At 39.1% G+C, this 26,330-nt stretch overlaps 3 protein-coding genes and 1 long non-coding RNA gene across 4 annotated transcripts; 1 reads left to right on the top strand and 3 right to left on the bottom strand.

Annotated features, from left to right (window-relative positions):
• Positions 1-1,359: 1,359 nt before the first annotated feature.
• On the top strand, positions 1,360-10,994 carry LOC135144471 (activating signal cointegrator 1 complex subunit 3-like). The gene is made up of 66 exons (XM_064076507.1): positions 1,360-1,472; positions 1,522-1,606; positions 1,667-1,769; positions 1,831-1,938; positions 1,997-2,062; positions 2,117-2,179; positions 2,245-2,344; positions 2,403-2,495; positions 2,549-2,632; positions 2,688-2,804; positions 2,856-2,956; positions 3,017-3,073; positions 3,134-3,250; positions 3,316-3,390; positions 3,445-3,507; positions 3,564-3,653; positions 3,707-3,809; positions 3,875-3,927; positions 3,981-4,095; positions 4,147-4,257; positions 4,319-4,366; positions 4,424-4,501; positions 4,552-4,597; positions 4,655-4,778; positions 4,833-4,910; positions 4,972-5,085; positions 5,143-5,221; positions 5,279-5,346; positions 5,397-5,483; positions 5,544-5,610; positions 5,667-5,773; positions 5,827-5,954; positions 6,013-6,091; positions 6,161-6,203; positions 6,255-6,316; positions 6,375-6,453; positions 6,510-6,614; positions 6,684-6,747; positions 6,801-6,849; positions 6,906-7,019; positions 7,073-7,127; positions 7,179-7,258; positions 7,311-7,436; positions 7,491-7,604; positions 7,665-7,751; positions 7,798-7,876; positions 7,928-7,971; positions 8,025-8,046; positions 8,100-8,214; positions 8,269-8,327; positions 8,393-8,503; positions 8,563-8,676; positions 8,741-8,850; positions 8,913-9,024; positions 9,086-9,199; positions 9,257-9,352; positions 9,415-9,560; positions 9,617-9,702; positions 9,764-9,881; positions 9,944-10,024; positions 10,085-10,306; positions 10,359-10,415; positions 10,481-10,555; positions 10,608-10,677; positions 10,744-10,794; positions 10,852-10,994. The coding sequence occupies exons 4-66, from the start codon at positions 1,846-1,848 to the stop codon at positions 10,992-10,994; spliced, it is 5,607 nt and encodes a 1,868-aa protein (XP_063932577.1). The 5' UTR covers positions 1,360-1,472; positions 1,522-1,606; positions 1,667-1,769; positions 1,831-1,845.
• Positions 10,995-11,014: 20 nt separating this feature from the next.
• LOC135144470 (porphobilinogen deaminase-like) lies at positions 11,015-12,633 on the bottom strand. Its single transcript, XM_064076506.1, has 11 exons — positions 12,474-12,633; positions 12,317-12,410; positions 12,189-12,265; positions 12,013-12,139; positions 11,868-11,939; positions 11,733-11,801; positions 11,636-11,682; positions 11,516-11,576; positions 11,339-11,467; positions 11,162-11,281; positions 11,015-11,112 (listed from the first exon to the last, which is right to left on the bottom strand). Exons 1-11 carry the CDS (start codon positions 12,564-12,566, stop codon positions 11,015-11,017), a joined length of 987 nt encoding a protein of 328 aa, XP_063932576.1. The 5' UTR covers positions 12,567-12,633.
• Positions 12,634-21,450: 8,817 nt separating this feature from the next.
• Positions 21,451-25,491, bottom strand: LOC135144459 (uncharacterized). The gene is made up of 24 exons (XM_064076494.1): positions 25,342-25,491; positions 25,201-25,281; positions 25,040-25,137; positions 24,914-24,970; positions 24,782-24,861; positions 24,628-24,709; positions 24,491-24,558; positions 24,341-24,434; positions 24,176-24,286; positions 24,001-24,121; positions 23,866-23,941; positions 23,565-23,812; positions 23,393-23,508; positions 23,247-23,337; positions 23,092-23,188; positions 22,956-23,032; positions 22,812-22,902; positions 22,649-22,744; positions 22,417-22,597; positions 22,251-22,356; positions 21,898-22,189; positions 21,753-21,840; positions 21,612-21,690; positions 21,451-21,557 (listed from the first exon to the last, which is right to left on the bottom strand). Exons 1-21 carry the CDS (start codon positions 25,489-25,491, stop codon positions 21,944-21,946), a joined length of 2,367 nt encoding a protein of 788 aa, XP_063932564.1. The 3' UTR covers positions 21,451-21,557; positions 21,612-21,690; positions 21,753-21,840; positions 21,898-21,943.
• Positions 25,492-25,719: 228 nt separating this feature from the next.
• Positions 25,720-26,096, bottom strand: LOC135144460 (uncharacterized). The gene is made up of 3 exons (XR_010283150.1): positions 26,037-26,096; positions 25,869-25,975; positions 25,720-25,803 (listed from the first exon to the last, which is right to left on the bottom strand). It is a non-coding gene; the product is annotated as an uncharacterized LOC135144460 (long non-coding RNA).
• Between the last annotated feature and the right edge of the window lie 234 nt (positions 26,097-26,330).

Here is a 26,330-nt window from a genome sequence, read left to right as displayed (position 1 = left end):
AAATAAATAGTTTTGTCTTAACAGTAAACACGCCCTCCACAGTATAGTTATTCGTAGACTTACGTTTTAGTTTATGCCCGGCGATAAGCAATATAATAAATTTTTTCCCCCTATTTATTCCCGCATCCTTTGGTGCAGTCGCTATAGAGTAATACACCACGCATCTTTCCTAGCGCACTGGGAACCGTTTTTCAGAGATTAGTGCTGTAAGATTCAAGCACTTTTTAAAAGTTGTAATGTTTTGCAAGGAAAATAATTATCTTTATGGTAGTAGTGATGCACAACATGATAATTTACTACCTACTACTGAAGAGCTTTTAGGTTTTATTATATGACATAAAAGTTTTTTGTGAATATCACGTTTAAATTTAAGTTTGGTATTGTTTAAATTTCAAGTCTTTGAGTATTCCTTATATTTTTTTTAACGTTTGCTTGTCAATATAGAAATTTTAAATAGTAAGAAAAATAGACAGTTAACAACTTTATCGGCGCAAGATTGGGCTTTAATTAAAAGAAATCTTTATGATTCTCCTCTGGGAAAACAAGGTGTACTCAGTTTTGAGTTATTAATGCTGTAATATACCATTACCAAAAAACTTCATAGTTAAAAAATTTAAGTATTTAAAATATTTAAGCTTTGCAATATATTTTTTCCTCTCTTGCAATTTTCCGAAACTCCAATTGTACTTATAATAATCCGCTTTGCGCACCGTAAAGCACTTTATGTTTTAAAACCCTATCTACTTTTAAAATTTTATGCAAGTTAACTTTTGTAAAATCTGGTGCTAATAAAAATTTTACTTTTAAAGCGGTTTTATAAATATGTTTTATTTTATTTTATTATAGTTTCCTTGGAAACCTCCTTACGTCAGTATTTGGATCTTGTATATGTTTTCAGCCAAGATCTTTGTGAAAGAGAAATAGCAGCAGCTTTCCTTTTTAATATTCTTTGGCCTACCTGCTGTTTATTGAAAAAATCTTTAAACGACTGTAACTTAAGTGAGAGGTTAGATCTCCGTGAAATTTGGGTTTCTAATATTTTTGTGAAAACTGCTTTAGAACACGTTATCTTCTCTTTTGGTAAACCTACCTTCTATTATAATCAGTAAACCGACTACTACTATTTTTATGCGCAGGGAATAAAAATATTACTGAGAGACTTTTTATTAAAGTTTTTCAACAGGTATATGAGTTTTACTCTCTAGCAAACTCTGTACTTCCTAGCATGTTTTCGGACTATAAAAACAAATCTTTTATATGTTGCCGTCGTTATGGTAAAATATTACTTTCTTAATTATCTTATTCAATTTTTTATATATATAAAACAGCAGAGTCCATCGAGTCGTACGTGGATCGCTCCGCTTCCACTTCGAGAAAACAAATTCTTGTTCTTTTATCGAAAGAAGAGATTCGGCGTCTACAGGCAAGCCGTTTTAATACAGTAGCCGAAAGCTTTTTGAAAAGCCCTAATGGTTGCATTATCCGGTTTTCCAATAATTTTCTTATAAAAATTTCTGAAAGAAAGCAAAGCTAGCAATAGTTTAGAATGTGTTGCTGGTGCGGAAGTAGGACTTGAGGTTTTTGATTCTAATTGGTTGGCCAGGCGGTGAGCTTTTCTACTGTTTCAGCAGCTTACAGAAGTGAATTATAAATTTTTGCTCCATAGTTGCGCGCTGTACGCCCACCAGAGCAACTCTGAACACTCTCCTCACGATTTGACAGTAGCCGTGTACAAGATACTACAAACGCAAGACGTCATTTGTGCACAGGTCGCTTTATTGTCCCTTATATTTGTCCTTTTTTTGTCCCCGAACGCGTATTTTATCGCAGAGTATACTTGTGGACATGCTTGGCCTTTCAGCACTTGACTTCATATCAAATATTTTGCAGAAAAGGGACGACATCCTCCGAATAACTAAGAAGGCTTTAAAGGGAGTAGTGCGTCTTTTTGCTTTAACTAATCAACGCTCTTGTTTCTTCCGCTGTTTTTCTGCAGCGAGCATACAGACAACTTGCATTACAACGGGAAGCAGCGAATCCTACTTCTACCATTATCGGCGTGGTAGGCTCCCCCCTCCCCTCTTTACTCTGAGATTTAAAAACTATATACATGAAGACCATCAAAAGCAAAAGAGAGCATCTCATGCCGAAGCATTTAAAAAAAACCAATAGGCTGCATGTGCGCTTGCTTGCTTGCCATGTGGTCGTTAAACGATTTTTTCATCTTTCTTCTCTACAAAAAAGCAGGGAGTCGCTCTAAGCGGAGACCGCGACTTCGAGCTCAAAGCTGCATTGGGGTTGGATAACAGTTTTAATGCGGACTACCTCTCCAAGTACACGCGTGGTGAGGGCCAACAAGCAATTTTCTGATCAGGCTTTGTAGCTATTATTATTATTATCAGGACATAGTAGGCGGCAAAGACCCCAAACACCCAAGTATCCCCACGTTTATGATGAGAGGCTCCACGGGACAGAGTTGGCCGCCTACGTTGGAAGTTAACTGCCTTAACATGTGTTATGTGCTGCTTTATCCACTTTCGTTTCTAAGGTTCTAAGCTAAGCTTACCAGCCAATGCAGAACGAGTACAAACAAACCTTTACGAGTCCATAACCATTCCAGCGCCTGCGGCGGGTTATTTTTTTTCATGAGTGAGTCGTCACCCTTTTTTTCACAAATATTATTTAAGCACCCCCAGAAAGCTTTGAGTTCCCTATAAGCATCGAGGCTCTTTCTCCGCTCTCCCAACTTGTATTTAAAGGAATCAAAGAACTAAATAGGATTCAGTCTATAGTCTACCCTGCAGGTCGGGTGGTTTCTCTGATGTCCCAATTACGTGACACCACTGTTTGCTAAGCTTACTACAGTAACGAGAACTTGCTGATATGCGCTCCCACAGGCGCAGGTAAAACGAACATTGCTCTCATGGCCATTGTGCGCGCGATAGAGCAAAATATGGTTTTATCTATCATTTTTTTTTTCGCCGTTTCGTTTAGCGAATTGTTATACGCTTAACAGGTTAATGAAGTTGTCCAACTTAAAACTTTTAAAATAGTTTACGTGGCGCCAATGAAAGTATATTTTTTTTCCTCTATTTTTTTTTTTGAGAAGTTAAAGGCATTTCTTACATAAAAGGCACTGGCTTCTGAAATGACTCAGAATTTTGGTCGGAGATTAACGCCGCTGGGTGTCGCTGTCCGCGAGTTAACGGGTGACATGCAGCTTTCAAGAGCTGAGGTCAAAAATACACAGGTATATCGGCAGGCTCAAGAGGATTCCCTTATTTCCTTGCAGCTATTTATTTGGTAATTCGGTAGGTGATCGTAACCACCCCCGAAAAGTGGGATGTGATCACGCGAAAGAGCGTTGGGGACACTGAACTGTCCCAATTGGTGCGTTGCTTTATTGTATGCGACCCTCATCTCACTTTGCGCATGCTTAAACAGGTGCAACTGCTAATCATTGATGAGGTCCATCTTCTTCATGACGAGAGAGGATCCGTCGTAGAGGTGCCCTTAAAAGGCTTCACTGGTCACCTTTTCCGGAAACTCACCAGCACGTCCAGAGTTTAGTCGCGAGAACACTTCGACAGGTGGAAACAAGCCAGAGAATGGTCCGCCTCGTGGGATTGTCGGCGACGCTGCCAAATTACCTGGTTGTTACCGAGGCGATGCTGTTCTGTGTAGTAAATTCATTATATATATACAGGATGTGGCGCAGTTTCTCCGCGTTAACTTTTTCAAAGGCCTTTTTTTTTTTGACGGCCGGTTTCGTCCAGTGCCACTGACTCAAACTTTTGTCGGAGTCAAAGGTACGACCCTGTTCTTCTTCTGTTGACTTCTTTTTATCCACCGCCTTTTATTTTTCGTGGAGAAGGGAACAGCCCAACTCAAGTGAGTGACCATATGAATGAAGTTTGCTTCGAAAAGGTTCTAACTTGAGTTTATATAAAGAAGCGCGCTTATTGCTATGTAAACATTAGGTCCTCAAACACGTGGAAACAGGCGACCAGGTGATGGTTTTTGTCCATTCCCGAAACGACACTGTGAAGACCGCTGAAGCTTTACTGGAAAGAGCTCGAAATATCGGCAGGGAAGGTGGCGAACTCTGCTCTTCTACACTCATATCATGACGCACCATTGGTTTAGACGATTTTGCGCCCCCTGAATTGAGCACTTTCAGCAGGAAACTTCTTCTCAAGTCTCCCAATAGGACACTGCAGAACCTCGGTCCATGTGGCGTCGCCGTACATCATGCAGGTAACTTATTTAACCTTTTTTTTATTTCCGCTTCTCTCTAGCTCTACCGCTTTTGTGGCAGGCATGCTCCGTTCTGATCGCAACTTAGTGGAGAGGCTTTTTTCTGAGGGTGTCTGTCTTTGCTATCCTCCAGTGTGCCAGTTTAATAATGATGGCCCATCTCAAGGCCAAATTCGTGTTCTCTGCTGCACAGCCACGCTGGCGTGGGGCGTCAATCTTCCTGCGCATGCTGTGATTATTAAAGGTAGTGACCTTGCAAACTGCGCACAATGACTTGATGGCAATGCTCCACAGGAACTAGCCTCTACGATTCGCGGACAGGCGGCTTTCGAGACTTAGGGTAAAATATATGGCTAATATGTATCTGTTCAATAGGTAATATTGCTTGACACGGCAGCGTGCTGGACGTGCAGCAAATATTTGGACGCGCCGGCCGGCCTCAGTTTGATAGTTTTGGAGAAGCCTATATACTGACGCCCGTCAATAAGTTACCGCACTACATTACTGCTCTGACCACTCAGGTTTGCTTATTTGCTTTCATATCAAAATCCTTTCTAACATTTTTTCTTTACCAGACGCCCATTGAAAGTCAGTTCATTAAAAATCTCGCTGACCATCTAAATGCGGAAGTCTCGTTGGGGACCGTCGCCAATGTACCGCCACTATTGTGTTTACTTATACGGATCCATACGATTGCTTTGTGGGGGGGACTAGGTGGACGATGCCGTGCAGTGGCTTAGCTACACGTTTCTCTATGTACGGCTCAAAAGGAACCCCTTGAATTACGGCGTCACGTGGAGTGACGGGGAGCGTGACCCCACCTACGCTGTAAGTCACCTTTTTCCTTTATTATAACACTTGTAAGCTGCCCCGCCCACCTTTTAGGAGCCTCAAAGGAAGTGGATTTGCACGGCCGCGCAGCTTTTAGACGATGCAAGGATGGTTCGTTATAATTCTCATACAGGTGGGTCACCTTATTAGTGAAACCTCTCTGCTTTTGTGTACTTTTCCTTGTAAAAAGGGTTTCTTTCCCCCACGGATCTTGGTAGGATAGGGAGCCACTTTTACATCAGCGCCGCCAGCATTATGGTTTTTTCTCTGACTGGTCAGTGGGCACGTGTGTTAACTAGTGTGTGCAGCGCTTCAACGAGTTGTTTAAAGAACACATGAACACTGCTGAGATCTTGGGCTCGGTCTCCAAGTTTACCGAGTTTGCCAATATACAGGTGCTTTTTATCGGTGTAACTCCCACGTGGCTTGTGTAAATGTTGTGTTCCCTTTTTTAGCTTCGCAGGGAAGAAGAAGAGGAGCTGGATGAACTAAGGAAGGAGACGGTTATCGAGGCAGACGGAGGTAACATTTGCCTTCTTCCCGCCAGCAGTCAGACTACTCACGCTCGAGGTCTTCAGGTGTGGAGAGCACTCATGGCAAAGTCAACACTCTGCTGCAGTGTTACATAGGCAGAGTGCCTATTAGTGGCTTCTCGCTTGCGTCAGACACCGCGTACATAGCTCAGGTCAGACTGCCCTACTTCCACGAGTATTTTCACGTCCCTATTTACACTTCTAGAACTCTTCACGAATCCTGCGAGCCATTTTTGAGCTCTGCCTTCGAAGAAACCAGCCTATCGCTACACAGTTTTTAGAGCTTTCTAAGTGCGTGCACCGACAACAATGGCCATTCGAGACGCCGCTGAGGTGTCGCCTTTTTTTTTGAGCTCACCTGCAATATAACTGGTCCTGTGCGCGCGAATAGGCAGTTTGGGCAGCTAAAGTACGAGCTAATAGATAAGCTTGAAAGCAAGAAGTTCACGCTTCCCCAAATGCGCGAATTGGTTATTTGTGTTCTTGCGTATCCTAAAGCTCTTTTAATTGATTAACACCACCATTTTCATATACTCTAGACGTCTGAGGATTTGGGCCACCTCGTTAGGCACGTTCAAGCAGGTTTGCCAAATTACGGTTGCTTAGCGCTTGTTGGATAATTCCGGTCGCTAGGGCCTATTTTAAAAAAGTATGTCTCGTACATCCCGCACCTCAATATCAAATCTCTCGTTCAAGTATAATTTTTATCAAACAAGTGATATCGTTGTCTTTTAACACCTGTTGGTGGTTAAGCCTATAACCAGGACGATTCTTCGGGTGGAGTTGCGCATTACCCCTTGCTTTCAATGGAATGACACGTGGCACAGTCCGGGTTACGTTATGTACACCGCTTCTTGAAAGTGCATATCACTAAAGCACATGCTTTAGGAGAACCGTGGTGGATCCTTGTCGAGGATCCATCGACCGACCACCTATACCACACGGAATACGTTGTTATTCACAAAAAAAATCGACATGACACCCAACAGTTAGGTTTGCACAATTACTATGCAACAACCGTTATTCTAACCGAATCATTGTCGTCCTCTTGCGGTTTTGTAGTGTTTACTGTCCCTCTCTTTGAGCCACTCTCCTCACAGTACTACGTTAGAGCCGTCTCAGAGAAGTGATACTACTTAACTTGTAAGTATAGGAAATTTTATTAAATTATATAAAAAGATGGCTTGGCGCACTGGTCGTAGAGGAGCTCAAACTTGACAGACTGAGGGTTTAAGTTTGGCCCATATTTTTATTAATATTTTATCGACGTTGTTTCCATGCCAGCTGCCGCTGCAGTACCAGGCTCACACCCCTCTTTTGAACTTGTGCCCACTTCCCATATCGGCTTTACAAAATATTCGTTATCAGGCGATGTATAAGTTCCAATTTTTTAACCCAGTAAGTATATTAAGAACGCTCAGTCGTATTGACCTTTTGATGAAGTTCTTCAGTTGCAAACACAGTTTTTCCATACTGTTTATCACACGGACGAAAACATACTTATCGGTATGAATCCAATTGGTTTTGCTAATAAAGACTGAAGAGACATAATTTAAGGTGCTCCAACGGGGTCTGGTAAAACTGTCGCCGCTGAGCTGGCCCTATTCCGCCTGTTTAATAACTGCCCCGGCTGTAAGGTCACTCATGGGACGACGAAGTGGCTAATGTATCAATAATTACTTCCAACAGGCGGTTTATATTGCTCCGCTAAAGGCACTTGTTAAAGAAAGAGTAATCAATTGGAGCCAACGCTTGGTGAGGTGCACTGATAAAGTTATAGTAGAGCTTACCGGAGATGTTTCGCCCGACCTGGTGGTATATCTTATTTGCCAATTTAGAGAGTTGCGGCGTCCAAGAGCTAAATGGTAGGCCATTGAAAGAGCAGACTTGATCGTGACTACCCCTGAAAAATGGGACGGTGTCAGCCGCAGCTGGCAGAGTCGCTCTTACGTAAAAAAAGTTGCTTTAATCATCATCGATGAGGTTCTTCTAAGCCACGTGCGCAACTTTTTTAGAGAAATGATAAATATTTGTTATGCATAGATTCACATGCTGGGGGAGGAGCGGGGCCCCGTCCTTGAGATCATTGTGTCCCGCTTTAACTATATAAGCTTTCAGCTGCATAAGAAGGTTATCCTTACTTTAATAACAATAACAATAATAATATACTTTGCAGATTCGATTTGTCGGCTTGTCCACGGCTTTGGCCAATGCGCACGACTTAGCGCACTGGCTGGGAGTAAAAAATTCACGAGGTTTTTTTTTATCCGTGACTTCCACCACCTGACTTAACTGATTGTGCTGAGGGCTTTACAACTTTCGTCCCTCTGTTCGCCCTGTCCCACTTGAGGTTGCGCTTTAATCATTATTTTCGGGTTTTTCTATAATAATTTCTTTTTTAAGGTCCATATTGAGGGTTTTCCAGGTGCAAGGCCATCCAACTAACCGAAATACTCATCTTTTACCATAACATGCCAGGCAGGCATTACTGCCCCCGTATGGCGACGATGAACCGCCCGACTTACGCTGCTATACTGACCCATTCTCGCGGGCAACCGACCCTGGTCTTCGTTTCCTCCAGGAGGCAGACCAGGTGACCTCCAATTCTTATTGGCTGCTTTGGTGTTTTTGACTTTCCTTTGTACAGGCTAACTGCGTTGGACCTGATTTCTTTCTCAGTCGCTGATGACCGCCCCAAACAATTTTGTATTAATAACAGCAGCATTTCCTCTCCTTTACGCAGGAGTTCTGTGTACCTTTATCCTTTTTAGTGACTATCAATGAAAAACGGCTAGAAAGTCTTCTTCAAAACATCGTGGATACGACCTTGCGGCACACTCTCAGTTTTGGTGTCGGCCTGCACCATGCGGGATTGGTCGAAGGTCTCACCCGGCAATATAGTTGTCGGTGCGCACTTATTGGCACTAATTATAACGAACAGGCGATAGGAGGATAGTCGAAGAATTATTTTGTGAACAGCGTATATTAGTCTTAGTGGCGACCGCAACTCTAGCGTGGGGCGTCAACCTGCCTGCGCACTTGGTGGTTGTCAAAGGCAACGCAGTCTTGCTTGGTTTTGCTTTTATACCTCTTAATGAGTTTGCACGGCTACTTTCAAGGCACCGAATTCTTCGATGCCAAGACGAAGAAATACAAGGACTTTCCTGTAACCGACGTGTTGCAGATGATGGGCAGAGCCGGCCGTCCCCAGTTTGACGAGTCAGCAACGGTGTGCTTTTTCTTCCTTTTACTCTCATGATGTCGCCGCTGCTCATTTCCTCCATTTTCCAGGCCGTAATTCTTGTGCACGATACTAAAAAGCACTTTTATAAAAAGTTTTTGTATGAGCCGTTTCCTGTGGAATCGAAGTTGGCCGATGTGTTGGCCGACCACCTGAACGCGGGTACCTTCTACCTTCTTGCGCTATTTCTGGCACACATGCTTGCCTCATGTCTTTCTTGAAGAGATTGTGTCCGGATCCGTCTTTAGCAAGCAGTCTGCTGTAGAGTTTTTAACTTGGACGTATTTCTTCCGAAGACTTGCGCAGAATCCCAGCTTCTACGGGCTAGAGAGAGTTGGTATATCTAGTTTGCTTCCATATAAAGCGAATTTATATGATCAGATTTCGTTACCAGACCAAAAAAATATGAACTATTATTTATCGAAACTTATTCAAAACACTATTGCAGCGCTACAGGAGGCCGACTGCTGCGTGGTTAACGAGAACGACAGTCAGTTTTCCGCCTTTCTCACTTTTCCATGACTCCTTATCTTCTCCTAATTGACTCTTCAGCGATTACTCCAACGACTTTGGGCGCCATTGCTTCATTCTATTATTTGAAACACTCGACAGTGGGAATGCTTTCCAAAGCTCTCGTTGATAAGTTGCAGCATTCTGATTTACTCAGAATCATGAGTAACGCCAGTGAATTTGCCGAAGTACAACATACTAACACTGCTAGTCTCGTAAAGCAGCCCGTCATCATAGCTTGCAGGTCCCCGTCCGGCACAATGAGGAGCATTTCAACGCACAGCTGGCGGCGGTATTGCCTTGGAAAGTTGGCAAGGACTCCTACGACAGGCATGCTCTGCCCGGTCGCAAAAGCTTGGAAGTTTCTTAATACCTTTTTTTTTCTCTGCAGTCCCCACACAAAGGCAAATCTTTTGCTGCAAGCTCGGTTCGAAAGGTGTGAGCTTCCGGTGGTTGACTACCAAACCGATACCAAAACAGTACTGGATCAAACCTTTCGAGTGCTTCAGGTGCACTTGCCCAACCCGCATAGTCTTTTGCTGCTCTGTTGAGCGTTTTTAACTTATTCAAGGCGATGATCGATATTGCAAGTGGCGGCGGCTACTTTGTTTCTACTCATTCACTGGTTGGGTTGCTGCAGATGGTTGTGCAGGTGCAGATTTATTTAATTTTGGGTCTATCTCTGCAGCTTCTGAAGCACCTATATTTATAGGCTCGGTGGATTCACGAAAACAGTCTTCTGACCATCCCCGGAGTGGAAGAGTCTCACTTGCCAAGCATCATGCACATGATTGGTGCTGCAGGCAATGCCTGCCAAAGCCCCGTAGTTTCCGATGGTCTCCTTAGGGAACTTTGCAAGTTCTACCAAGCAAATGACAAGTCACGAGTCACGGCTACACTTCAAGGTCTCGTAGGCCCTCGTGTTTCGCTAAAAGTTGTTTTAATCTTTTCTTGCCGAGCTCCTTCTTAAATTTTTCTTTCGGCAGATCACCGAGTTTGTGGAAGGGCTCCCCGCTATGGAACTGACGGCTATATTGTGCGAGGTACCCCATCTCACACGTAGTTTTCAGATCGATCTTTCTTTACGCCCGATCCGCGCAACTTGCAGGACTCCATAGACGAGCCACTGCGTTTTCAGAAGGAGTATGTTTTGAAGGTGTTTCTGATAAATAAAAACAAAAAGGCATGTTATTCAGCCGCTCCCATGCTCTTTTGCACACTAATGTGAAGTACAGAGTCTGGACACTATTCGACCCTACCAGTGGCCTCGTGACGTTCCCGTCCAGTGGATTCTGGTTCTTCAGTGTTAGCATAATTGGCCCTGTGCATGACTTTTCCCTTCTTCTGAAATACCACTCGTACTCATTTCAGATGTGCAAGGCGATGCGTTGCTGGCAATGAAGCGAATCAAGCACGTCCGCAGTAAGTTTCGTACACGTCTGTCTGGTGGCGAGTAAACCCACTGATGCTTGAATGTAGACAAAACAACAATTGCTTTAGCGTTCTCCATTCCACGTTTAACCGGTGTAGAATTGGGACGGATTACCATTCAAGCCCACCTGTTTAGCACATGCTTTCTGGGACTCAACGCATGTATAGCAATGAACTTTTTAATAAACTAACGAGGTTTTCAGTGTTTTCTTTATTGCATATTCTGGCCGCCTGTAGCCAAAATTCCGCGGGCAGCCCGCAAAAGAGTATCGGCGCCAGCCTCTAACATTTTCTGAGCGATGTACTGCCCTGCAAGAGCGCGTGAGTACAATGCTCTCATAAAAGAAGTGCATGCTACCGAGCTTCTCCGCGTCCTCCCTCGTATGCATGGCGACAGTCGCCCTGTAAGTCACCCTCTGGTTGTCCTCAACGCTAAAACACGCAGCCTCGAGTACGGCAGACTGCCTTCCTTGCGAATCTTTTTTTATAGTACTCTAAAGAGATAGTCTTAAGCGAGTTCACAGATTGTAATTACGCCATTTTACACCAATGGGTGTGCTGCAGCCTCCTTGAAGGTGAAGCATCAAAGCGCGCTCCGCCAAACAGCAAAGCTCCGTTTCCCTATCGTTGATGATGGACACAAGTCCTCCAGTGGCATCATCATCTATTTAAAGTTGAAGGGGCAGCCCCACGATTAATTAATTTACCATACCGCTTCTTATTTCAACCGCGAGCGCGCCTTGACCGACTGCGTAGAAGAACTCATCGCCATTCTAATTCAAGTAAGCTTTTAAAAATTATGAAGACTAGGCCATAAAACTACACTTAGTACCAGAATCTGGCCAATCCGATCTTGCCAACCCATTCGATCAACTCCCGCTACAGCAGATAGGACCAATAAAGTGGGCTAAATAATACGAAATATATACCTTTGGCTAAAATTATTGCATCGTACTTGTCACATTCACAAAGTTTTTTCAGTCGTGTGTTAACATTTCCTTTAAGTTAAATTGTGTTGATGTAGAAAGAATATTCAAGTATTTTTATAAATTTAATTTTAAAACCTCTTATATCCAAAAAAATAAGTTGAGGGTATAATTGCTTTAACTGGGAAATCCGCCTTATTGAACTCGAACCTACACAAAATATAAAAAAATTTAAACTGTTAACTGTCTTAAAAGGAGTTACTAGAAACAATATTCTCTATACCTACAGTGGAATTATTCGGCAGAGAATTCAGGGAGGTGGGAGTTACGTTACTACCAAACTTGGGGTGGTATAAAACACAATCATGGGGATCATCGCGCTTGCAAATAGCTCCTATCCTTAAATTTTTCTTACATATAATAAATTTTAAAACTGCCTACAACAAAATTTAGTTTTACAGGTAGACTGGATGGAAGATCTTTTAAAGAATGAACAACAAGATCTACTTCCCTTCTTTGCAGGGCCAGTTCAAGTTCTTATATAGATTATAAAAAATATATTAAATAATAAAATATTAAAAAAAAACCTTTAGTAAACAATGACTTTTCTCCTATTTTAGGTAAGGGAAGACTGTTAAATTTATCTCCAAGGGTATCATATGTAACTACTTCGAATATTTTCTTAATTAAAAAAATTAATTATTATATATATTTAATATGAGATGAGGCGAAGGAATTTAAAACCTCCGGATAGTGAAACTTTAGCAAGTCAATAACTTTATTAGTTTGAACAAGAGCAAGTTCGCTTTTTCTGCTACCAACGCGAACTACGCTCATTACCTTGAAGTATTAAATAAATAACACACAAAGGCCGGTAGGTCGTCCTACTGTAAGAACAGAACTGCCTTGCCCTACAACCTGCGCTTCTTTTAACCGTTCTGTTTTACCTGAGCTTTCAAAGTTTTAAGTATTAGCAAGAAAAGATAATGAAGCTAGTAAAATATTTTAAAATATACCGAGGAAAATTTGAGGTCTCAACTGCTCTCTACCTTTTAAACTCGAGGTTATTATTATACACGTCTTCAACCTTGAAAGTTTTTACTGTTATCTAAAATATAAACTTTAACTAAACAGAGAAAAGTTTGGGGCTTATACTGCGCTTCTACTAATGTTTTTCTCCTTCATATACTATATGTATTCTCTATCGGCCTACTTAATCTTTCTATCAACTATGATGATTTTGTGGGCAGTTGTTAAAGACTGGAAAAAGCTTTCTCGTCTGTCTAATTCCCAACTTTTGGATTGCTCTTTTGGAGCAGTTAATTAAGGCAATAAATAGTTTTTTTCTATTATTACGGGCTATCAAGTGAAATTTCGGTGAGTTACACCATCTTATTATAACTCAACAATAACCTATATAATATCAAAAATAGGTAAAGATTCTAATCAAACCTAGTTTTGAATATCAGTTGTACAGACTATAAAGACTATTAACTCTTCTTTTTCTAGACTTTGGGAGTATATATAGCAAGTTTTTTCTGGTTATATCAACTCTAGATGATTTTATGCTCTTAACTAACTATAGTTAAAGTTTTAAATGTTGCTATTTTGAGTGAAGACTGTAGATTGTGAATTCTTTATACTACTTAAGGTCTCCACTATCTGGTAAAAGTAACACTGCAACTTTAACTTAATGAAAATCTTTAAATACGTTTTCATTCGTTAGTGCAGTAAAAATTCTCCAAGTTTACGGTAGGATACCCAGGCTGTTGGCTATAATTTACTTATGGACTTATCTTAGACTACTGTTTTTTACTAGGCGATTGATTTTAAAAAGGAAAGTAGGAGATTAAGGTCTCTATGTTTAATAAATGCTTAGTTTAAAAGTTTCGAGGATTTAATTTAAAAAAACCTATATAGTTTGGTATAGCGCCTGGGATACAAGACGGGGTTAATTCTATAGCGAATCCCCCGGTTTTATTAAGGCATACGTTTAATTAACTCTATTCTTTGGTTAATTCTTACCTGAAGCCTTTATTGCGTAATATGACCATAATAAAGATTTTAGACACTATAATAAGTTAGTGGAAAAGCACTAAAAAGCTTTATAAACTTGCTTAATGAAATAATTTAAAAGGAATGACGCTATTCAATTAAGTTATAAGATTGATACACATATTATACGCTGGTATAACAATAGGATGGCGACGAAAAGTTTAAGTACGTAATGAAGCCTAACTAACTCTGTGTTCACGCTTGAAAAATTATTAGATTTTCTCTAAGTATGAAAGTAAATTTTTCTTGGCATGTTTCAGTAACTTGAAAACAAACATTTCTAGGGTATGTGCAAAGCATTAAGGTAGTTTCTTTTTAACACTACGGGAAATAGAAAGGGTAATCATTCTATCGTACAGTTACAGACTTAAAGAGGCAGACAATTATAAAAAGATAAATTTTAAGTTTTGAAGTATAGTTTTCTTGGTTATTAAACTTAGTATAGTTTTATAAAAAAATATAAATTTTTAAAGCTTTTGTAAGTCTCTAAAATCTCTCTGCCTATTACTTTCCTAGCCACCAAAGTGTTTTTAAACTTTGTTTTATAAAAAAGCTCATCAAGCCCAGCCAGGCATCTATAACGGTATTGCGATTAGTCCTCTCCCGATGTTTCTGACAAGAAGATGATCTTACAACAGAACAATATACCGTTTATAATCAATAGATATTAACTATTTGAACAAGAAATACGACAGAATTTATTTTGTTATAAATCTAACCAACCACGAATTAATATATACTTTTTATACTTGTTTTGAAAGTATTGATCCACAGGCTAAGAAACAGTGTTAGTACATTTTATAAATTAATATGTAATTTAGGCGAAAAACCAAGATAATTATCGCTAATTTGTATAATGAACGAAATTTTCATAACATATATAGCAGTGTAGACCTCTGGAATGTAATTCTCACAGTGCACTACTAAGTAAGAAAATATATATCAGTAAGGTTTATTTTAACGGCACAATACTAAATTGTAAGTAGCTGTACTCTCTAGTATGTTGTTTGCTAGTTAAGAGAGTGCTCTCGTCTAAATAAATCCTTAGCCGTTCTCGGATATAAATTTCTTTATTATGACTGTTAGGGCAGCTTTAAAATTAGCGTATAAAGGTTTTATAAACATTGCAAGAGATGCGGAAACAAAAATAATTACGAAGCTAACTGCTTTGAAAAATCAGTCAGTTGGATACTTCCTTTCATCCGAATACCTAACCCTCCATCACTGTTATACAACATCTTAGCGATACGTTACAAAGTTGTAAATGTTAAATGGTCCATTCGGGGAAGTGTTCCGCTGATAACAAAGATATCTATATCTTCGCAATGCATTAACTCCTACTACTCGTATATTTTTTTTGTACACTCTCCGCATTCCATAACATTATATCATGTATGATTAAGAGTTTAAAAATTAAAAGACAAAAAATAAATTCCAAGCCTTTCGCGGTCTCGAGAGTGGTCGAGAAATAGGTCGTCAAAATAACTCAAAGTTGATCGATTTCCATCGCTTTTCTTGTTGTTGAGAAACTGTCTGCGTTATCAATGTAAGATTATGCGTAGGGGGCGATGGTGAAATCGCTCTCAGGCGGGAAGCATAGGATATAGAAGCAAGAGCTTGCCAACCACATAGCCAAAGATAGTTGGAATATTGTTCCTATATATCTTCAAAGCATATTAAGTCACTTAGGATTAAAATCGATAGGAATTACAAAGGTTGTATTTTTTTTTAAAGGTTTCTCACAAATACATGGGGCGGACTACGTACACCTTCTCCGTAGTAACTAATAAAACTACTCGACATTTAAAAGGTTATAGCCCGTAAATATGGAAAAAACAGTTGCAACTCTATTTTAAAACACATCTGTGAATGCTGATCTTGATGTTAAAATAATGGTTAAATTTTTAATAAATTGTAATCTTATGGGTAATAAGAATTTAGAAGGAAAGTGTCTGTCATTTAGTCTCTCTATGGAGCTTTATTAGCCGATTTTCTATGATTTAAATTTTTATAGACTAATTTAGTACAATCACACGTTGAACTATGCATACTTTTTAAACGCATTGGTAATTTTAAGTTTATTATAGTGATATACGTAGTTGCCTTAAGGGTTTTATGCAATGGGTTTTAAAAGGAAAGAAAGTTAACAAGGTTTTTTGTTTTAACTGTTAAAAGATGAATAAGGGTACGTTTATTGGATTCATGTTGCCAAGATGACTCTACCATTTGTAAAAAATAGAAAAAGTATAATAAGCTAGAGGCTAAAAGTTACAAATGCTTCATGAGTATTGTGGAATTAAAGAAACCAATTAAAATTACCTTTACTTAATCTTATAATTAATTAGTTAACTCACTTTAATACGGTCAAACGGCTGCAGATCAACACCGGTACTCTGCGAACAACTAATTATACTAAAATTTAGGCAGAGAAGATGAAAAAATTTAAGCTTAAATTTTACCTAACGTTGGCTTCATAGTATGACATGATAATAGGAGCCGCACTATATCAGAATTTATGAGGGCGAGATTAAATAAGCGACCAGCAAGGACCGAAAAAGAGGGTCGCGTCAAAGCTCTTAACCGCTGAGCTACGACGACGACTCCCAGTCCCGGTATGGTTTTACGTACTTAATTTGTTACACTACTTAGATAATTAAAGTAAAACACCCTATTATGCAAAAGGCAAACTGTTGCTGCGCTTTCTATGGCAGAAGCAGAATACATTTCGTTGGTATCTTATTTAACGGTTACTAAATGGTTCCAATATTTCTTATAGAAAGTCGGATTTCGTCAAAAACTTTTTTGAAGTATACATTTATAACCAACTTTGTCATTCATGTTGCTAACACACAACACGGAAAAAAGTTGTCAAGCCTTACGTTATCATTATGCTGAAAATATTTTTAAGAAAGGTTTGATTTCATTAACACATTATCCCACTACGGGAATAGTCGCTAACGAATTCACAGAGTTCAATTAAATAAATCATTCAAGTTTATAGAAAAAAAAATTTAAAAACCTTGATTTAGGATAAATTCATTGGACCCTAATTTTGTACTAATCTAAGGTTATTAAAAAGAACTAAATATTTAATTGCCTTTTAGTTTAACTGATTTTTAAAGATGGTGCGAATATGCACATACTATATACCTATTTAATAAGTAAAAAAGCTGTTACCCATATTACCTTTCTTTTCTTACGACTGCCAAGGCTGTTTCACACCTAGGCGTATAAGGGCGTTGGTCCTACAAGAGAGCGTTAGGGGGGGGGGGGGTTAGCTTAAGATTTGAAGGCAAAACTTAACGGTTCAAAACGTTTATTTTTAACTAGCATTTTAAAAAAAAAAATGCGTGGTTTAATTTTAAAGAAAGAATTTGTAAAATACCAATACAAAGGTTCTATAATTATAACGCCTACAAGAAAATATATAGGTAAACGAGGAACAACAATATATATACTAAATTGCTTAAATTGCACTTAAACGCCGTACAGCAGAACTCCACAGAAGATAACTTCCCACATATGTGAATAGTATTACTGATGTTGTAAGGTTTTCATAATAATATGAAGACGTAAATATACAAGTTATGTTACATATGTTTTAACAAGTGCCAAAAAAAAAAAATCAAAACTTAAAAAAATATTATACAAAAAAATTCCATATTAAAAAAGGTCTAAAGTAACTTTCAGTAAAACATTTCATGCTATTAATTATAACTCTCCGCTTTATAATATAAACTACCTTGTAATAATTTTCCTCATGCTAAAAAATAGACAAGATAGTGGGGGTTGTGTGCGATTCATAATAATGTAGATAACGCAAGACCCATAACAAACCCAAAGACCATAAATGTTTACAAAATGATAACTTGCACTTTAATATAATAATTTGGGATTTTAAAGTCCATTAAGTTTTTTAAAGCTCAAGATTTCATATAATAGTTCTACTTTTGGTGAATGTTTAAAAATTCTGAATTAAGCAATACAAACCGTGCGAAAGTCGGTCATCGCCTTCAAAGTTATTTCACAAGCGTTATTTGAAAACTTTCTTCAAATGGAAGAATAGCAAGCTTGTGGGCATCTAAATTAAAAAAGTCAAAAGACAGAAAAATTCCAATTCAGAAAGTAAAATAATTAAAAAGAAATTTAGCTTTAAGACTAAATTTAGTTAAATTATATTACTTTAAATTGTTTTATCTGCAACCTATTTTTGTAATTTAAGGTAAAAAAATGACCGGTTAATTTGCAGTTTTATGAATGGCTGCTTTCCGTAATATGTAAACGAGATTAGTAAACATCCCTATATTTTTAATTTTTCTAAAATCAGTAGAGGAGCCTTACATGTAATATTAGAACAGCATTTTGATATTTGCTATTGAATACAGCTCCCCTTTTTTCTTATTAACTTGTATTTATTAAATTTTTTTGGATACTACATTGTTTTGGGAATTTATATTTTTATACGCTTATTTTGTATATTTGATATGGAGTTATCGCCTTGTGAAAAAGCTCTAATTGTTCCTGCTGCTTTGAAAAGTTTTAAGTAGGTGATATTATTATTTTTTTATTTGTTTATTTATTTTTATAAAGTTTAGAACTTGTTTGCGAGTTAAATACCGTTATGTATTACATTATTGAAGGAAAATATGTTGAATCTTCTCCTGTTTTCATTAGTCTTGTTAGAGACAAAAAAAATAATTTGTATAAAATTGCAGTTGTTTCGGAGAAGGTAAAGACAGCAAGTTAATTATATATATATTTTTTAATGTTTTTTAAGAATACTCTACATTTATTATTTATTAAAAATACTTATAATCTGTTACTTTCTATATACTTATTTATTACTGTTTTGAAATATATATTTTTTTGAATATTTTAATCTTTATTGGAAGGCCAAAATATTGTGGCACATTAGACTTCCTTGTACTTTAAAAAAACTTAAAAGCCCTAAAAAGAAACATGTTCTTTTCTCTTTTAAACCTGAAAATCCTCTTGACAGCACAGTAGAAATAAGGGGTTTCCAGTTTCTTAAGGGAGGCGCTGTTTCGAACTTTATAAAGCGAATAGGTTATATATTTACTAAATTTCAAATTTTTATGCACATTTTGAGAAATATATCTGATAATGTTTATTTTAAAGAAACTATAAACAAAATAAAGAATAACTCGCCTTCCGCCGAGCTTAACTCAAAGCTGCACACATGCGGTGGGCACACTACTTTTGTATTATCCTTAACTAAATTTAATTTTTTTGCTTACAGCATAGTTAATAATTTTATTTATTATAATTAGTAAAATATTATTTCTACTTTGTTAACTGCTTAGATAATAACAATAAAACGAATAAAGGTCCGTCTGTGAAGGAAGTTTCTTTTCCCAAAACTTTGAGATCTGTAAATTTTATTACAGTTGACCAGTTAAAAATAACTAATTTCCACGTTTATTTTGTAGAATTCCGTATTCTCTAGCCAGTCTGCTTTACGTAACTTAAGCCTCCCAGCGAAACCCAACTATCCATTAAGGTATCTGAATTAGATTTATTTTCGACTTCGATATTATTTTTTTTGAAGTTCTAAAAGGGTCACTTCGGTTGAAAATTTGACATTTTCGAAATCTCTTACCTCGAGCACTTCGCAAGGTTTAACGGTTGGTAGGAACCGTTCTTTGCCTGCGAAGGAGTCTATTGAGATCGTGACTGATCTGGAAAGGAGAAGGCTTATTAATCGCCTTAACATTGAAACAGCCCAGTACCATAGAAAGCTTAAAGAGTTGGAACTACAAAATAGTAAAGTTTTACGAGAAAGAAATACTTATCTGGAGCAACAAAGGATCGAAAAGGAGTTAGAAATTCTAAAGCAGACTCAACTTTTGCAAGAGGAGCTTGAAAAACAAAAGAAATCTTTAGAAGAAATTCAGCGTGTTCAACTAGCGAAGCACCAAGAGCTTATTGAACTCGCTCGTAAAGAAACTGAGCGTTTAGTAGAGCAGCGGAATGAACTTGAGAAGAAGCTAAAAGAGGAGACTTTTAAGCATAAACAAGCATTGGAAGAAGAGAAATTAAAATTAACTATTGCTGCCCAGCAAGTTAATACCAGTAAGATTCTTGAGTCTAGAACTTTGCTTAAGCCGGTAGATCACCTGGAAAAAGGCGAGGTAAGCGTTACTCCCGACTTATCGTTGAAGTTATCCGACCCATCTGCTCCATCTTCCCCGTCAACCTCAGAACCGTCTTATAAACTTCTTCCAAAGCTTTGTTTTAGCGCTGAAGATTTGACAGAAGGCTCTAAAAACTTAAAAAAACGCGAGATTCTGCTTCCTGCAGAGGGTGATTCTTTAGCCGCTTTAAAAGTTGATGGAAACCCGCTGGCAGCCCTTTTACAGGCTTTAGATAAAAGAGCCTCTGTTTTGCACGACGTGGATGATGTTGACGATTTTTTAGATAACTGGGAGTGAGTATATTATTAAAATATTAAGTTGGTTAATAACTTTCGCCCCTTTAGAAGTAAGCAAGCTGTAAAGTAGTAAGAAAACTTATATTTTGTATATAAATAACAATAAAGCAATTTTTACACCATTGATAACGTTATTTGGGTTTCTATTGATTTTAAGAGGGCTGTAGGTTTAATCCAAGTTAGTTACAGGTTTAGCCTTGTACAAAGTAAGTCATAATTTAAAAACGACACGAGTATTGTCGTTTGCTTTGTGGTACTCACAACTCTTGCAATTGTTAAATTTTTTCCTCGCCAAGAAAATACTTAATGGTGTTTCATCACTTTTGCTTCTAAGGCTTCTTCTAGCTCTCTAGTAAATTGTTATGCTAAAAGGAGTCTAGTCCGGTTAATCAACCATTTATTAAGATCGACGGATTTACTTTTAAAGTTTGGGGCTTCAACTCTAGTCTTAAACAAACCGTTTCTTTAACCAAATTTGTTTGATATTTCCAAATAAAGGGTATTGACTCTTTTCCCTTATCTTTGTTTATAAGTTTATATGGGAAATTACAGTTAAGTTTAGTGGTGATAAAAACACATTACTTTTATGCAGGTTAAAATATATTTAGGATACGGTTTTTTTTTTTGTTTCAAGGCGCTAAGGCGGTGCCTGCAAGCAACATTTTTCGTAACATCTTTAAAATGTCATGACTCTATTACAACTGTTAGCTCTCAATTCATACAAGTATAAAGACTTTCGAAAAAAAGCCAACGTTGTTTATTTTAGTTAAAAAATAAGCACTACTTCTTAAAGAAAAGGCTTACTAAGCATTTTCCGCAGCTAAACAATTACAAGTTGTAAACTAACTTAAATTCGGTAAAGCTTTGCATTCCTCCTCCCATTATAGCTGAATAGCAAGTAGAACTTTACTGTCTGAAAGTTAAGTTGCGAGTAACCGTAGCGCTATAACAACTAATAGTTAACCATAGTTGTTGTTACCCTCAAAAACTAAGTAAATTATTTTTTAAAAGGATTTATCTAAAAACTAAATCATGTCGGGGAACCGAAGTAAAGCGCTGGTCGTCTTCTGCGGAATTATACTAATGACACATTGATGCTAGAGAAACAACAGTAAGCAATACTCCACAGCTATAAAATTTGGGTTTTACGTAATAATATAGTTCAACTAAAATATTTATTAAACTACAGATGCCGAAATAGAAGAGTTTCCAAGTGGTGCGCATTGAATCAACTATAATAATTTTAAAGGAAAAGGCTCGTTCAAATAGTAGGAATTACTCTCTTTATTTCACTTGAGAGCGGGTCAAGCCAGTCGTAACCCCTGCAGGGCTAATATATATATATATTCTAAAAAAACTGCTGGAAAAGGTTATACGTTTCTCTAAAAGCTGCATTTGAGTTTGAGAAGCGGGTAATGGCTTGCACTAAGTCCAGACAAGTGAGCTCAAAGCTTTCTTAAAAAATAAACAATTCTTCATGCAAAGAGCACCAGAGTTAAACTAGAATGCTAATAAACCTGTAAACTCTGACCGTTGAGCCAAGTGCGTTACACCACCAAGCAATCTTTTTACTAAAGTCCAAGAAAGACGAGGAGCGCACAGACCCTACAAAGAAAAAGTGCCAAGGATGCGCAGAGAAAGGACGGGCGACTTGTACTTTACTTTTCTGCAGGTTAACTCAGAGTCGCTGAGAAAACACGCGAGGAACTTACAGGCATCTTCTACAAAGCCAAAGTCTAAGTGTATACGTATAAGTTCCTCGTAAAGATTGTGCTTCTGCGGGAGCGAACGAGACTGAGAAAAGGCAAACTTTTTTTTCTAATTTTATAAAAAGTGCCTTAAACGCTTCTATGAGCCAAGTCTCAGCAGGGTGGTTCTCTGTAAACAGGCGGCTAAGTACAATAGAATGGTAAAAGTAGTTGGTATCGGGGCTGTCTAAGCGCTGGAGGTAAGACTATAAAAGGGAGGGGGCTGCGGATGAGACCACCAACACACACAGGCTCGAGAAAAGTTACTTTTAACAAAGCCCACGCACGAGCAGAAGGATCGTGAATGATCAATTCCTTCCCATCCTCGTCCGTAATCTGGTTGTGGTTTAACCAAAACAAGTCCCTATCGTCTCTAAAGTAACGGAAAAAAGAACGTAAACTGCTGAGAGGCGGAATAAAAAGTTGCTTGTACAATTTTTTCTTAGAAGTAAAGCTGATCCTTATGCAATCGGAAGCGAGCGTTTGAAAAAGCGAACTCAGCGGAAGGTCAGGAGCGTTATAGTCGGGGCTGCCGACCCATCGGGCCAGAGCGACTGCTTCGTCATAGAGTCCAAAATGTTCAAGCAAAGAGAAAGTTGCTTGAAAACCAGCTCCTAACGTTGCTAAGTCACATGGCCAGCACACAAAGAGGGGGAAAAAAACACCTTCCAAGTCGGGAATATGGTAGTCCTGCTGTAAAAGATGAGACTTAGCTAACAACAAATAGTACTTTCTTTGAAGTTTTTCAAGGGAGACCAAAACTTTTTATATATAAAAAAGAATGAGTGTTAGGATGAGGAAAAAAGCACTGAAAGCAGCACTAATAACCGTGCTTATCAGAATCGTAGAGCCACTGCTCCTGGTCTTCTAACTGGTGCAAAGCGTTCATGCAAAGGGACAACGCTTTCAAACGCTCATGCTGAGAAAACCCACACTATAAAATTTTAAAAAAAATAGAAAATAATATAATACTAGTCTCTGGCGATCCGAGAGGCTGCTTGGACTGTTTTTTTCGAGTGATTCTTCGTGTCTGAGCATCTCCAGAGCGGCTGTTTCATAATAAGTTGTAAAAAAAAGAGGCCAAAAATAATAAGAAAACGCAGCAGACCAGTTTTATAGTCCATGCGTAAAAGATAATGGGAATAAACAAACTCCTCAAACTTCTCAAGAAGCACGTGGAGAGAGGTTCTCCATGACTTCAGTATCTGTGCGAAGCAGAAATTAAACATAAAAGAGTCCGGAAACTACAGAAGAAGTACAAACAGTATCAAACAAATGAGGTGCACTGAGAATAAAATGTTTCAGCTCCGCTCCACAACTTTTGCCCCACAAGTCGCATATAAACGTGGCGGCCCTACAGGAGTGCAGGACAGTAGTAGCGCCTCTCCATGAAGCAAGCGAAAACGTACATCTCGCTCAGCATGGGAGAGAGCACGAGTTCCTTACTGGCGAGCGTCAGGACTACGAAGGCCTCTTCGTGAGAGTTAGTTTCAAGCGCAGTCTTAAAAAAACTTTTAGCCCAAAACTGTAAAAACGACGAGGTCAGGAAAGTAAGGGGGGTGTTGATTGGGTTATCCACACCTCTTCATGGAAACAGCCACTCAGCTTGGCTGCTCGGCAGATCTCGAGTGCTTGAGCGAACTGCTGTTTTGTAGTTCCGGACTCAGGAAGGAGTCGCGTAAGAAGTGTAATGATTATAACCTTTCCTTTTTTGAAATAGTCGAAGCAAACTTTTAGATAGCGGCTCAAAGTAAGTTCTTCCTCGTTTTCGAAAAAGACAACAAACACATGGTTTAATGGACTCTCAGGTGGAAGGCGGCCCTGTTCGTCTGCAGGAACTAAAAGCGATATTCTAGAGGACCTTTGCAAGAAGAACCAATACCGAAGCAAGACGTGACGGAGACAAAAAGCGTCTGTGCCTGTTGATATTGTTCAGAAGCCAGGTGGCATAAAGACAGCTAACGTGGAAAGACACTGGTTCGAATAAGGAGACCAATAATAAGTAGAGTAAAAGAACCATGAAGACAGTGGCCTCATTTTTGTCTACCCAGAGAGTTAAAAAGTCCAACAAAGCAGCATGCTGGCCCCACTGCAGTAAAACTTTAGCAATGCGGGGTATACCCAGCGGATGGTATACGCTATAAGGTCACGTAGGAGCACAAAGGCTTGAATTACAAAAATGAAGCTAATACAACGCTGAGATTACGTCGCTGTAGCCCTTGAAGCAGTCCCAGCTGCCTGATACACCAAAGTCGCCTCGAAGGAGGCAGAGCTCGAGGCAGCTTGAAGGCAGATCTTTCCCGCTTTTTATCCATATTGACCAAAGCACATATGCCTAGTAGGTTTTAAAGATATACCCGGAGCCGCAGGAGAGCTGAGGTGCCCGGAAAGATAAGTAAGCAAGTTGGCCAAGATGGTGAAGGAGGCGGTGACAGCTCATGTAGTCGCCTCCTTATTTATATGCAGGAGTAAAAAGAGCAGCAGACAAGCGAAGCGCATGCGCCCACCCCTTTCAAAAAGTTTATCAGTGCGCACACGAGTATAGGCAAGTCCCACGTGGAAACACAGCATAAATCTATAGTCGAAAAAAAAAATAAACAGTTTAGGCGTTGAGACAGCGAGATGCACACCACGAGCGCAGTACCTGCAGCAAAGCATGTCTTTTAAGGCGCACACCAAGAAGTTGGCATGGAGGACGGAAGCTGGTTCAAGGTCCAAAGGAGGAGCTACACCGAAACAGTATAGAAAAAACGAATCAGATAATAGTATTAAACATCACGTGTTTGAAAAAGACCCACCGACGACCCACAAGTCTTCGATGACGTCCCTGAAGACCTCGAGGGAAAGCAGCTGCTGTTCAAAGCGGGGAAGACGGCCACTATAAATACGTATCAAAGAGCAACTCATTTCATAATAAACAGGACACGCACTCAAGTGCACGGAAAAAAGAGCCAGTCAGAGCAGACAATTCATTGTAGTTGCGGTGCCTTAGAATTATTAAGCCAAAGAGAAGTCTCTAAACGGGCAAATGCCAGGCGGGTAACATAGAACCGAACCATGAACAGGAAGCAGGAAACATCATCCCGAGACAACAATCAGCGCCCAAGTGCAGAAGGCGTTCAAAAGTGTCACGTGCCGGGCACATAACTTCAGACTTGACAAACCAATAAACAACTTGCAAAAAAAGAAAGCAACAAACTGCCAAAATATAAGGAACCACGAAAGTGTCTCTGAACTTCTCACTAAGTAAATCTTTCCGCTCTGCAAACTCGAGTGATCTTACTACAGACGCCGAAGACTGCAATACCCACAGAAAAGTCAAGTTTTTTTTTATGCGCTGTTCGCATATAACACTCACGGCAGTCATAAACCAAATTACAGGCTCCTCTTCGGCACGAGCGTCCACGTGAATCGATAGAGTGCTATCCCCTTTCTGCAGCGTAGTCAGCGCAGTAGAAGTATCGAAGACAAGGAGATCGCTAAGACTATTTAGCAGCGGAGAATACATAACAAAAAAAAAGTATAAGATAATTTTCTTACTTTTTTTTGAAATCAGAATCAATATTGACGCAAAAATTGCGGTTTCCTTCGCAGGCGAGCCACAACTTGCAAAGACGCTGGCCTCCACTTGACGCAAAAAAGGAAATCTTAAACGCGCTTAAAGGAGTCTAAAAGAGAGCAAAAGTCACGCAAAAGTTAAAGCAAGGAGCAGCTGCGCAGGAAATACAACGGTGACGGGCGTGCTAAATGACAGAACCGGGGAAGCCCCCATATGAAAGCTGTCGGGAGAGACGCAATACTCTGCACGGTAAAAGTCGAACTGGCCAGTCCCAACATAACGAAGTATCAATAAAAGAATGAATGGGGGTATCTATAAAAACTCACATAGATTTTCGAGGCGGAGTCATCGCTAAATGCTGCACAGCAGATAGCAGCGTCTTCATTCATGACGAGAAACTCACAACCAAAGAGTGCCACTTTTTCGTTTTCAACTATAAAAAAGTAAATCAGTAAAGATTTAATAAATGAAATAGGAAAAAAAAAAGTAAAGACCCGACTTAAGCTCCCTGCTTAGAAGCAGATGGCCACTACTATCCTCACTCTAATTATTAATAAGGGAATTAGTTATAATCTCAAAGACTATTTAAAAAATAAACATTTTTGTTAAGTTTCCAAACGAATAGACCATTCATAGAATCCGAAGCCACAAGGAACGTTACCGATCCGTTAGTTGAAAAAGAGAGAGAAGAAAGGCTAACCAGATCACGTGCCTGAAGGCTTCTAAGTGAACAAACCAATAAGACAAACCGACGAAGGGAGCAGTCGCGTCAACCTGTACGACCAGAA

This window comes from Zophobas morio, unplaced genomic scaffold (assembly GCF_036711695.1).
Source record: "Zophobas morio isolate AGI-343-1 ecotype UQ-CSIRO unplaced genomic scaffold, CSIRO_AGI_Zmor_V1 ptg000101l, whole genome shotgun sequence".
Classification (NCBI taxonomy): Eukaryota; Metazoa; Arthropoda; class Insecta; order Coleoptera; family Tenebrionidae; genus Zophobas; species Zophobas morio.
This window is presented reverse-complemented; position numbering and strand designations above follow the sequence as displayed.

Bases quoted from the DNA above. Each gene is read 5' to 3' on its own strand.
- LOC135144471 (XM_064076507.1), top strand. From the start codon at position 1,846: ATGCTTGGCCTTTCAGCACTTGACTTCATATCAAATATTTTGCAGAAA. The intron at 7,020-7,072 runs GTAAGTATATTA...GAAGTTCTTCAG, and splicing joins AGTTCCAATTTTTTAACCCA to TTGCAAACACAGTTTTTCCA. The intron at 7,128-7,178 runs GTATGAATCCAA...ACATAATTTAAG, and splicing joins GGACGAAAACATACTTATCG to GTGCTCCAACGGGGTCTGGT.
- LOC135144470 (XM_064076506.1), bottom strand. From the start codon at position 12,566: ATGAGCGTAGTTCGCGTTGGTAGCAGAAAAAGCGAACTTGCTCTTGTT. The intron at 12,266-12,316 runs GTTTTTTTTTAA...AATCTATATAAG, and splicing joins AAAGTCATTGTTTACTAAAG to AACTTGAACTGGCCCTGCAA. The intron at 11,468-11,515 runs GTATGGTAAATT...AACTTTAAATAG, and splicing joins CGCGGTTGAAATAAGAAGCG to ATGATGATGCCACTGGAGGA.
- LOC135144459 (XM_064076494.1), bottom strand. From the start codon at position 25,491: ATGTATTCTCCGCTGCTAAATAGTCTTAGCGATCTCCTTGTCTTCGAT. The intron at 24,710-24,781 runs GTGGGTCTTTTT...GTTTCGGTGTAG, and splicing joins CGAAGACTTGTGGGTCGTCG to CTCCTCCTTTGGACCTTGAA. The intron at 23,189-23,246 runs GTTTGTACTTCT...TGCTTCGCACAG, and splicing joins CACCTCATTTGTTTGATACT to ATACTGAAGTCATGGAGAAC.